Source organism: Centroberyx gerrardi, chromosome 8 (assembly GCF_048128805.1).
Source record: "Centroberyx gerrardi isolate f3 chromosome 8, fCenGer3.hap1.cur.20231027, whole genome shotgun sequence".
In the NCBI taxonomy this organism is placed as follows: Eukaryota; Metazoa; Chordata; class Actinopteri; order Beryciformes; family Berycidae; genus Centroberyx; species Centroberyx gerrardi.
The window spans coordinates 4,652,472-4,665,721 of NC_136004.1; the positions used below are offsets into that span (position 1 = coordinate 4,652,472).

Genomic DNA, 13,250 nt, shown 5'->3' on the forward strand with positions numbered 1-13,250 from the left:
ATATTTTTTGGTGAAAAATAAGTGTGAAAATTAACCAACGGGGTGAGATAATGTTACTTGTCTCGACTTTAAATGGCAATGTCATGAAATAAGGAATGCCACTCCACTGGTAACAAGATAACGTCATTTGTTTCGATAAAATCCCTGAAACAAGATAGCAATAATAGATATTGGCCCTTTCCCAGTTGGCTCCCTACCCACTACCACTTCACCGCAAAGTGTCACTCCAGATGAAGTCACACTCGGAGCTGTGAAGGGCCTTCCTTACTAAGGATTGGGGTATAAATGAACTGGTAACTTTGGGACTGGAAGCAGGAAGCAGCCTGCTACCGATGGCTACCAATGGACGCCTTGATCGCCCAGCTGTTGTTATCAATGGCTTAGTCTTGTCGACTGTCCCTGCAAATGCATGATATCAACAAGATAATCAAAGGTTATAAAATGAGATTTGTGTTCTTTCAACTGATGCGTGCGTATAGGGGCAGAAGATATTACTATTATTATAGACGGTTCTAACTTGAAAGTCAGGATTCAAATTATTGTCATCACATTCCGTGATTTTGTTTAAAGTCACTGTTAAGTGCAAGGAAAAGGCTGCAATACATGCATTAAAAAATCACAGTCGACAGGGAACTTAGATTCGTAAGATGCTTCTTTGCCATTACACTTCCGTTGTCGTAGGGGTAAGTGGCGTATCGCAGGTCCGCATCGATGCACACTCGCTGTTGGAGGCTTCTACAGTCTACTTCCCCTCCCCGCTAATGTTTGGGATTCCCTTCAATATGCGCTTCACATGAAGCATTTCGAGTTCATGAAAACGGAGGCGGAGTGGAAAGGATTTGCGAAAACGGAGTTCGCAAAAACGGAATTCGCAAAAAGAAGCGGAGTGGTTAGGGTGAGGGCGTAGGGGATGGATTTAGACGGAGCCATTATCTCACCTTCCTTGGCAGATTTCTAACTTATTTTACTTATTTTAAAGGAAAAAGCCACCCTCAGATACTCTTACACTTACACTCTTAGAAGTGTAATTTGCTTTTTTGGTGTACCCACTTTCCATCAACCTGCCTTGCCCACTTCTACTTCAGTTAGTGATTTCCTACGTTTCCCAGAATGACCCACGCCCCCTCCTCAAAACCCAACATAGCTTGTGGCTGTATTGCATTCTGGTCTCTCTCCTGCTCCTGTGGGTGGAGAAATTGGTCTCTCTCCTCTCCTACGATGGATTTCTCCCTGTATGATTGTTGAACTTCTCTTGGTGCAAAATGGCGGCTCTAGAAAAAAGCCCTCGCTCTTTGATTCTGAGGGACTGACCTCCAAACCAAACCTGACGTTTACCGCTGATGTTTTAGAAGCTGAAACATTTTCTGATATGAAACTCCATTGTAGCTGCTGGAAATATGTCAACGTGACGTCACATTGTCTACGTTTGGCCAGATATTCACAGGAACAAGATAAATACACCAAGCAAACATAGATGCATTCCCATTAGCTGTTCAGTTTTTTAACAGCATTGAAGTGTTTTAGATTGTGTTTTCCTTTAAAATAAATTAGATTACAAGACTTATATGAGGTGAAATTACTTGTTAAGATGGGTGTGTTTTTTGCACTGTGTACTGTTGTGCCTGGGACACATTCACATCTCGTCGTCCATCTCCCACCTTCCCACGTCTTAACCCTCATTTGCTTGGCTACAGACCCTCTTTTCCATGCTCCCCTCCACCATAGAGGGGCATGTCACCTCCGTCTGTTCATCATCCTTATCTTCCCCCTCGCCTCTGATGGGAGGCATTTTCACCAGCGCCTCGCCTCGCCGGAGTAATGGATGTGCTGCTTGGACTGGAATGATACCATCAATTTCACATTTTCTATTATTTATTCACCAAAGGCACACTAATGTAGCGGCCGAGCTGCCGCCGGAGGGCATGAGTACACTCCCAGTGAATATCGATCTCCCCTGTTGATCCGAGCATGCCCATTAGATTAGACTGTTTGACATGTATGCTGTCACCCGTAGGTTTTTAGCGACTGCTCTATGACCGTACTGTCACATAATTTCCATGTATGTGCAGTATATGCTACACTACTTTGACCTGAATCTGTCAAACTCAGTGTCACAAATAAGGATGTATATGGCTTGGTTCCAAACCTGTGCTGAATAGCGTTTGTGAATTATTTCTGTGGTTTGTTTTAGTCCTACTTGCGTGCCAGATGGGTGGGGTTTGCCACGCACGGCAGTATCACGACTGCCAGAAAGTTTAGACATTCACAGGAAAGTCAATTTTGCGACTCACAATCTACCCGACACTGTCTGAATTGTTCCGATGCGGTAAACTCCACCCATCCGGTTCAAACCAACCCCGAGGAGTATTCGCAAATGCTGTTTGACCCCAGGCCACGCCCATATCGGCGGTGACAGACAGGAAGTACTGTTTGATGGACAGCCGTCACTCATCCTCCATGCATGTCTCCGGAGCCCGTTCCGCCTGCCATCCATTCGACTGACTTGCCTGTGGCGAGGAGGAGGACGAGCCACAGCGCAGAGTCTGTGAATCTGCGTCATCTCCCCCCTTTTTTCTACTGGAACCGCCGGAGGGCTGAGCTCCGTCTGCAGCCTTTCCGGACGCGTTTCACATTTCGACGCCGCAAACTGCAGAGCTGCCTTTTCACGTCAACCTCAGATGCTAAGCGGCAACCTGTTTTTTGGGGTTTGGGTATGAAAATTGAGATTTTTTTTCCAGAAAATCTCCCCCAAGAAGCCTGTCATTCTCGCTCTTGTTAGGCATTTGCTCGTCTCCCCCTGATATTTTGGTTGAGACCGAGAAGTTGTAGCAAGAGAACAAGAGCTGAGCAAGGAGTAACAGACAGACTTGATTTGTGTGTTTCTTCAATGATAGGCTACCTCCAAAAATAACAGGCACATTCAGCATCCAATCACCCTTTATTTTCTGTCATTATGGCCTAATATAGTTTACTCCGTGTTGTCCGTTCTCTACTGGGGCTTAATTCACCCAACTGTGCTACCGATCATCATATATCTCTACGCATATTTTTACATCTACTGTCATCCACAGAGACTATTATGGTGTTTTGTCACTTGATGCAAACATATGCTTTATTTTGTTTGTGCGTACGTGTGTGAAGCATCCATAAATGTGCTGTACCTTGTGTTTTACCACTGTTTTCCCCCAATTAGATCGCAACAAGGTGTGACCAGGTGGGGAACCCCCCTATGCCGCCCCCCTCCCTTACCCCCTCACCCCACCCCATACCCGACCCCCCACCTTACCTAACCCCCACCTTACCTAACCCCCTTTCCCCAACTCCAATCCCCTCTATCTCTCATTCTTCTTCTGCTTAGATCAGGTTCATGTATAACAATAAACCCATTCTGCAGTGAATCACATGCCTTTTCAACACAACAGGAACCTTTGTCTGACAGCTTTCAACTGAAACCTGCCTCTGTCAAACCCTGCCAAAAACATTATAAGATTTCAACTGTTTTATTCCAAAATGCAACAAAGACATTTTTTGGCATGAAAAAACAAAACACAAGTCTTAATATTTGATGTCCTATTTAATCACTTAAATAATAACCAAAAGGTCCAAAGTGGGTTTTACATTCATGATTACATTCATGATATCCCATTTTGGAATGAAACTCTTCATTTGATAAGCAGAGTCTTGGAAAAAAAATATGGTCATTCTATTCACCAAGTGTCATAGACTATCCTGATCTTCCCCCACAATAACCAGTTACAGCAGAAGCGTCTGTTTATATTTCATTTCCCTCTTTTCTATCCGTTTCACATAAAGTACTTTGTGCTACAGTATTGAAAACACACTTAGAATTAGAATCTATTAGATGCTTTTAAGCTTGATGATAGATTACCTCTATAGGGAGGTGGACAAAATAAGGGAAACACCTAACAATCTATGAATATGAAGTATCTAATAAGCAGGAGGGCTAACCTTCAGTCCGACTACTGGATACTGGACCTTTCTTCATGAAGGAAAGTAGGTGGAAATCTACTTCCCATAAAGGCTCAATGATGTTTAGAGTTTGATTCATCCTTCATCCTGGTGCTCATTCTTGAATTGGTTTAGCAGTGTGTATGGGGGCATTAACATTTTGGAATATCGGAACGTAATAAGGGAACAGTGCACCCTAGGGTGCCCCTCGTTGTGTAACATGGCCTCATATTCTTTGGCTGTTATACGACCGTGTAGAGCAATCACCAGACCTAATGACTCCCAGTAGACACATTAATATGATTTGCCTGTAGCTGCCTTTGTAGTTGTGATTTAGGTACCTCAAAATTAAAGGTGAAGTACAATTTTTCCCGCCCCATGAGACAAAATGACCATAATATATCTGCAGGGGTTGATAGTGTTGTGGATCAATATCAATGACTCAATGATTGGAATCCATTGGAATTTCAAGACACTTGGAATCTTAATCTTAATGTCCCTTTAAAGTCCTTTTTCATGTGGTGTTTCTGTTATATTGTGCACCCCCTGTAGCGTTCTTACAATAATTAAAATACCCTGAAAACAGAACATAAAATAAAACATTTGGTGTCAAAGCTGAATTTACACCAGCATCAAAGGCATTGTTCGTTTCTTGGGGTTGCGAGCCGAAAAGGTTGAGAGCAACTTTTCTGTAAGGCAGCTGGCTTGCTGCGCAACACAATCCATACTCACCTAGAGAGAGAGAGAGAGAGAAAGAGAGAGAGTTTGGAGAACAGTGGAGATAAAAATAGAGCAGTGCTGAGACAGTAGAAGAGGGATTTTATTTCCAGGGCCCAGCTCTCTGTTCTTGTTCCAGGAAGATGATGAACAGCCTTGGCCTCAGCCACCTTTGAAGCTGATGTCCTTATTATCAATTTAACCCCCCTTCCCTCCCCTCCCCCAGCCTCTTAAGGAGTTTTGTCACATCTCAGCCCCTGTAGAAAGCCCAAACCACACTCCCGGTGTTACAGAGGCTCCGCGTCACCTTGCGTGTTCTCCTCCTTCAATCTACCTGGGGGGGTTCTTTGAAAGCTATCAGAATGTCTTGTGTGGTTATTCCCCCAACTGTGCGACTGTCTGGCCTAAAAACCTCTGGCCCTACTTTACTGTGAAAGCATGCTAGACTAATGTGCATCAGAGCATGAAGCTGCTTGCATGCGGGTGTTGTTAGAGTAGAGGGATCTCAAGAGGGCCGCAGAGAAAAAACAAGAGACTGCACGGTCACATCACACGGATGCCATGCTGCTTTGGGAATAGCCCGCAACTAAAGGCCCTGACACACCAAACCGACTTCAAAGAACCAGCGACAACGAAGGCCGACTGTTGCGTCGCCTCACGTCGCCGGCGTCTGGTCCAAAAAGTTGCACTTGAACACACCGCAAAGACTACACCCGACGGCCAACTAGCATGTACGTTCTGCGCCTGCGTGAGGGGAAATAACTCTCCATACCTTATGTCTGATAAGAAGTTGCAAATGGCACTGGCGTTGTCAGCCCTTGGTCTTTTGGTTGTGGAAGAAGAAAGGAAGAGGCGGAGGCGAAAAATAAGGAGAAACCGCACTAAATGGGTGAAATCATGAATAACATTACTCCAGCCACAGGCTCAAGGGGCTTTCCCGAACCTGTGTCGAGAGCTGGAGATAAATGAAACCTCCGATTTTAAAAATTTCGCTCGGCTCTTTCCTGTTCAGTTCCACATGTTGAAGGAATTTATCAGTCCAATCATCCAGAGGCAAAACACGAACTACCAATCAGAGTGATCTCTCTCACCGACGGCTCCGACGCCGATTCAACATGCTCAATCGGCCGAAAAGACGCCGACAGGGTCCGACTAGTGCCGACAGTGCGGGACACACCGCAAAAACTAGGGACACCGACGCTTACCGACGACCCGACATTGCCCGACGGCCGACCGTCGGCCTGGTGTGTCAGGACCTTAATAGGCAGTGGTTCTCAAAGTGGGGTCCAGGGTCCTTCACAGGACTCCAGGGGGTCCGCAGCAAAATGTTGAATAGTTTCACAAGAAATGATCCTAATTAGAGAATATATACAAATGACTATTCTTTGTATCACATATCTTTATTGATTTTGAACTCAAATGACTATTCTAATCAGAGGTTTCACTTGCATCACTATTATCTCCCCATGTACCGAGTAGACAGTTAGGGTGCGTTCACACCAAGCATGTTTGGAGCAGTTTGTTTGAACTCTGGAGCGATTACACCTTTAGTTCAGAAAATGCGGGTCTCAGTCCTCTTCCAAGAGAACTCTGGTGTGGTTCATTAGAAGCGAGAATGTAATCCGAATACACGAAACAACCCCATAACACAAGGGTTTATGGGTATAAGGAGATCTGATAGCCAGCAGTTCCTCATGCTTGAAAAGCCACGCATAACAAAATGAACCAAGGGCAAAGCTCAGTCTGGACTGGTGCTCATATATAGCTATTTCTTCATGTGTTCTTAACTAGTAGGAACACCAGAGAAGGTCAGTTACGGCAAATAGGTTTCGGCAAAGTTTTGACCAAAATCTCTAACCTCATGGGACGTCAGGTCACCAAAACTCTGTCCAATAAACAAGCTACTTGTGAGTCCATGTGACTTTTGTTTACAAGCCCTGGTTCGATTGCAATTGGGCCGTGTGAACCCAAACCAAAAACAAAAATTTAGAGAACAGGGCTTTTTAGTGCTGTGTTGGAGTATGAATGATATCAGGGTGTACACCAGTGAGAGACATAAAACAGGAGTGATTTACTGATGGGAGTTCTGCGGCTGTATTCTGTCAATGTTCGCCTTGTTGGCTTCATATTTCTGTCATCTTGTGACATGCGGAGATGCTTACAAGATTGTTCATCGAACAGCAGACAGGAAGCACAGACTGCAGCGTTTAGCTGATTTATTGGGACAAGAGAGGACAAGAACCGCTCCTGTAAACTAAGATGTTGCGGGTGATTGACTCTTTATTGAAGTGTGGCTTTTATTATATGCATGGTATTAATGTAATTTTATAAGCCCTCAGTGTCTTTTGCTTAGGGTGTTTTAACCGCAAACCTCATTATAGCTTTTGCCCCCTTAATGTGAGATAGATAGTAAGACGGGACCTGTGACATTTGCTATCTGCATGTTCTATTTTACCCAGAGTCTCTTCTATCCTGCTGATTCAGCAAAGGCACATCAGAAGCTGTAGGGAACACTCCCGTACATTTTCCGGGAGGTTATTAATGAAATTCTGCAAAGAACTCCGACATGTTATTTCAGAAGATTTTTGGCTTATCCTTCCTTTGTGGTTAGGATTTCAGATTCTGCTCCTTTTTGTCATTTGTCGTTTAAGACTCTCTGTCCTCTATGTCTGACATCCTCTTTTCCATTTTACTTCTTTCGTGGTTGTTTCCCATCCCAGCTTAAAGAGGAACACCGCTCAATTTAAGAATTCACATAGGTTATTCCTATGGTCTGTACGGTCCAGTAGTGTTGTCAGTTTATCCCGTTTCCCATTCTTACTTTATTCTGTTTCCCATATCATTCTCTATGGAGCAATTCCAGATGGGTTTTGTTTCTCTTGTTTCTGGCTTTGGGAGAGACTTGTTCATGCTATTGAGTGGACTGTCCTAGACCATAATGACATCTAGGAATTCTTACAGTATCTTGACTGGTGGACTTTCTAATGGCTTAGACTAAAGGGGAGATGTTTATGAAAACAACATTGGTTCCTTCTGAAAAGAAACATTCTGGTTTCTTTTGAATCGCTGATTATAGGTTGTAGCAAAGAAACCTTGACTTGAATGCATAATGCTTCAAGGAAGTACTGATCTGGGATCAATGAGTAGATCAAATGGTTAAGGTTTGGAAAATGAATTTAATCATTTCCAGGTCTTAAAAAGTTAGTGAATTACACAGTCTAGAAATGATGGGGAATGTGTTGTTGTTCAGACTTGATACACATATTACTTTAGTACTTGATACACATATTACTTTAGATTTAATGTAGTTGTAGACCCATAGTTATTTTACGTATTATGGCAATTCTTTCAACTACTGTATAGTGCAGAGGCCTTGAACACTAAACAGAATCTTAAAATGCAGTCAAGGAATTAAGGTCTGTAAAAAAAAATGTGTGCAAAATGTGTGGGAATCCTGAATTCGGGGCAGGGTTTAAAAAAGTTTTTCATAGGAAAAATACTTGAAAGTCAAGTACACTCTTCTCTGATTAACAACTCAAAGGAATACATTGACTTTTTGACAAATAAGCTTTGATGAACTTTATTGTGAAACAAGGAGATTGGTAGCACGTTCACCGCTGTTACCAGGATTGAGCAGTCTCCGGTGGTTTTCATGCGGCACTTGCTTGTATTGTTTGAACAGTGTGCTGAAGCGTTAGCATGCCTCAGTGTGAAGTAAGACGTGGCCAAAATATATGCGAGTCTTGAGCGCAAATTATGAAAACATTGGGGGGGGGGGAAGAGAAGAAAAGAAATGTAAACTGTGTGAGACAATGAAATCCTGAGAGGCTTATTAAAATATCTCACCTGACTGCAAAACTCAACAAGGAGGAGAATGGTGCAGTTCAGAAAATATATGAATAACACATAAGTGAATTAAAATGAAACCAGATAGCCCTGATTAATTTCTTGAATGTTATTTACAACAATAAGAGATAAATAAAGCTAGTTTTATTTCTTCATCCTCTTGTTTTTTGTTGATCAAATGGCTTATTTCCCAAAAATGTCTGTTTTCCTTTAAGTGGCAACTTGATCTCAGATCAGCACTCCCATTCAAAGCTTCTTTATGATAAAGAGCCCTGATGCACAGTCTTTAGTGTGACCATATTTGCATGCCGTGTTGAAACGGAGCTCACGTTAAAAAAAACATCTTTCTGTGAACTAACCACTTGATTTGCATGTGCTAAATTGCAGATTTCTGACCGAACGGTTCATGTAATCCAGGATTACATGATACACATAGCTAGATGGTTAGGAGAGGCATGTCCCTGTGTGAGTTTGTTTCTATCATGGAGAGCGTACTGCTTGAACAACAATGTGCAGCATAAAGAGTAGTTCTACCCACACTTCCAGGTACCTTCATGCTTACCGTGCAGCATACAGCAATGCTCATGAAATCAGTTTAAACATACAGTGCTAAATAATTGAAAAGAAAGATAATTTTACTCAGGTTCTTCATCTTACTCTTTTACACTACAGTGGCAGGGGTGGATTAACAAAATATAGTACACAAGTGAAAGTACTGTTACGTGGCTAAAATTTGACAAGTAGAAGCAAATTTACTGGTGTAAGTAGCTCATTTAAAATGTACTCAGAATAAAAGTTACTTTAAAAAACAGACATTTGTTACATATGATCGTTCCTATGCAGTGTAAAAAGGACAAGAAGTAATGCATGAATCAACACGATATACGATTACGAATGGCCAGTTTCTGATGCAATGCTTATTGAAAGCCTGCAAGATTTATACTCCGTAATGGATGCGATTTAAAATGTTGCGAGGTACAATACTTCAATAGTAAAAGTAAAATTCCTAACTTAAAAATATTTCTCTAAAGTACAGGTGCACAAAAAAGCTACCCTATTACAGCAACAAGAGCAATTGTAATTATCTACCATGCGTTGCTTTGTTAGAGTCTACAATAGTGGGTAAAGTCATGGATTGTTCTATGGATTGCTCTGTGACTATTCTACTGAACATATTCCAAGTGAACTTTTCAGTAGCTGGGTTTCCATCCAACTGTTTTTTGCAAATTATGATGTATTGTATTAGAAAAACTGAATGTGGAAATTACAAAATGAAAGATGAATTTCCTCAATATCACAAAAAAGTTTTTATGCTTGCTTGAAGTGGATTATAAAGAAATGATGTGATAAATAGAAATGCATAAATGGAAACACATTTGTCAAATAAATAATTATGTAGCCTTGGTATAATTGTCTTATAATTGGATTCAATTTCGTTGCAAAACTAGCCTGGCCCCAGACTCCTGAATCCCGCCCACTCTTCAGATTTTGTCGAGCGATTCAGAGAGTCTGGTGTTGCTCTTGTCAGTGGCTTGTTCTTGCCTGCTGTACGAGCGCACACTGTATTTCCCATATGCAGGGCTCTTAGGGCTCTGCGTGGCCTAACTGTGCATACCATAATTCCCCTAACCACTGTGCATTGCAAAAAGCGTTGCGCACATACGAACCAATTTTTTGCTACATTTCAAAAGTTTGCAGAAAAGTCACTTGATAGTCGGATAGAAACATAGCAAGTGTCACAAAATGTATGTTGGCTATTATATCAAATTCTAGGCTGAAAACGAATTTATCCTACTTTTACAGTTCAACAATATTAGTAATACAGGAAAAGATTTTACAAACTGAATGCTCTCTGCAGATGACATCAAGTAATTCTTTGTAAGGTCTAACTGTGTTTGCTTTTCACAGGGGCACCAAAGGCAAAGACATAAGCACCATCAAGTCTCTGAGGGTTCTCCGAGTCCTACGGCCTCTCAAGACTATCAAGCGTCTGCCAAAACTCAAGGTTCTGCCTGACGTCCACCACACAACAGCACTACACTTTTAGTTTGATTTTGAGTTATTTAATCTTTATTTAACCAGGTTAGTCCCATTGAGATTTAGGGCACTGTTTTCATGACTGCAGATGGTGGGGCTTTGCGCCAGTGAAGTGTCATTTTCGCAGAGCGCACTGCTTTTAAAGGGAAGGAAAAGAGTTGATTTGATTGGTCATGACTAACACCAGCCCCTACCACACCTATTGATAATGTATTACTCCTAATCCCACCCTGCCTTGCCCCTTTGACTGCACTTTGTGCCATGCGCAATTGATTCACGAAAATAGAACCCATATGAGTCTCTTTTTGAAGGGAGACCTGGACAAGAAAGCAGCATCGAGACAAACAGAAAAGTTGCCTCAGACTCTGTGCTCAGAGCCTCCAGTTTATCCCTAAAACAAATATGTGTGTGTGTGTGTGCTGGTCCTCAGGCGGTGTTTGACTGCGTGGTCAACTCGTTGAAGAACGTGCTGAACATCCTCATCGTCTACATCCTCTTCATGTTCATCTTTGCCGTCATTGCCGTTCAGCTCTTCAAGGGAAAATTCTTCTACTGCACCGATGAGTCCAAGGGCCTGGAAAAGGACTGCAGGTTGGTCCCCACACTGCAGTCTGAAATCCCCCATTTCATGATGTCTTACCTCAGTATCTTTTATCTTGTAAACCATGTCTAACCATGTAGTGGTTAAAACCACCCCTGTGCCCCACCCAGGTACCCCTACTGGTCTAACCCTTCTCAACTGTACTATTTCTTTGCACAACCTCACTGATATTGTTTCCCATATGTGATCATCATCCAGTCCACTAGATGTCTTACCCACATCTTTCCTTAAACAGGTAATGGGTGATATTGATCCTAGCCTTCTGGTTATTGTGAATAGCTCCCTCACATCTGGCTGTGTTCCTGATTGTTTTAAGCAGGCCATTATTCAGCCACTTCTAAAAAAATAACGGTCTAGACCCATCACCTCAACATTTTAGACCTATTTCTAAGGTTCCCTTTGTATCTACGGTTCTAGAGAACTCACACCTATCAAACAGAAACTTTTTAGTCTCAATTGGTGACTATGTCTGATGTTGTGCTCCATTAACATGTGGAGTTCCCCAAGGGTCTATACTTGGCCATATTCAGTTTTCTCTCTACATGCTTCCCCTGGGTCATATTATTTGTTGTTCTGATGGTGTCTGTTATCGCTGCTATGCTGATGATACACAGCTTTATCTCTCATTCCAGCCAAAGACCTCAACTAACTGAAAACTCTTCATGACTGACAGAATCTTGAGAGAGTTATTCATGCTTTTGTCTCCATGTCTTGACTACTGCAATACCTTGTTTTCCTGCCTTAGCCAACCTTCAGTGGCCCAGCTCCAGTTGCTGCAGAACGCTGCAGCAAGGCTCTTGACTAAAACAAGTCGCAGGTCGCACATCACCCCAATAATGGCCCCCCTTCATTGGCTGCTAGTTAAATATAGAATTGACTTTAAAATGATTTTAATCACCTACAAGGCATTGCATGGTTTAGCACAATAGAGCTTTTAACCAAATACGAGCAGCCACGTACTCTTGGGTCCTCTGGCAGAGCTCTTCCTGAGGTTCCAAGGTCTAGAATGAAAACGTAAGGTAATCACGCACTTGCTGTAAAGGCACCTAGACTGTGGAACAGCCTTCCAGCCTCTGTCAGGATGGCATATACTGAAAACCTACTTTTAAAATCTTGCAATATTATAAATATTATATATATTATATATATTTCTCTATATACTTTACTGCTTTTGTGTACTATTTAAATTGTTTTTGTTTGTGTTGTGTTATCTCATCTTACTATTGTACAGCAATAGATTACTGTGACACAGGAAACTGTCTTTCGGTCTAGCCTCTACTCCAAAACACTCTGGTCCAGATTTACAAAGATTACCTTGCAAAGCCATTCTGCTAATTTTTTGCACCTCAGTTGCTTGAGCTAAGAGCACAGAGTTTTTGTCTTATTCACTAAGAAATGTATGCAAATAAAATTGTCGCTAAACTAGCTTGAGAAGAGTCAGCTCAGTTAACCTGAACACGCAGTTGTTTTTTCACACAGCTAGCTAACTTAGCAAAGCAACTGATGTTAATGTTAATATGCAACTACTTGCCACTACTAATGCCAGTTTCTACTAGATACTTTAGGTAGTATGCAAATGCTTATAAGAAGATGGTGATGGCTTGCTGGCCAGATACTGTGGTTAGCTAGCTAACAATCTGACATTATCTAAACACAAAATTGATTTGATTTATCAATGGTGAAATTAGCAGTTTCCAGTCAAAAACAGCCCAGAAATTAACCATGTCTATTCCGGATTGTTGAGATGGCTGAGTTGTAGGTATAGAAACCTAACCAGCTGTTCTCAGTCATTGCTGCTCAAAAGCTGAGGACCTCCAATATCGCCACCGGAGGGTGTGTTGTGGTACCTGAAAGGTACCTCTGGTAAAATAAATAAATAAATAAATAAAAAATCTATGGGTAGTGAACTGCAAACTCCCCTTACAAAAAACAAGGTTAAGGCTGAGATCAACTTTCAGTGGCAGTTTTCCTGCATGGCTTGCAGCTTTTTAGAAAACTGTGAAGACAGTTACTTTAACTTATCAGAGAGGCAGCCCAAAGCTGCTCCATTTCATGTTGTTCTTAGTTCTATCAAAATGTT

General features: G+C 42.0%; 1 protein-coding gene across 1 annotated transcript in view; it reads left to right on the top strand.

The window, feature by feature from the left end:
• cacna1ba (calcium channel, voltage-dependent, N type, alpha 1B subunit, a) overlaps positions 1-13,250 on the top strand; it is a 135,193-nt gene that overhangs the window by 97,394 nt on the left and 24,549 nt on the right. Inside the window, 2 exon segments of the mRNA XM_078285198.1 lie at positions 10,441-10,537; positions 11,099-11,160. Of these exon segments, the coding sequence (XP_078141324.1) occupies positions 10,441-10,537; positions 11,099-11,160 (159 nt within the window).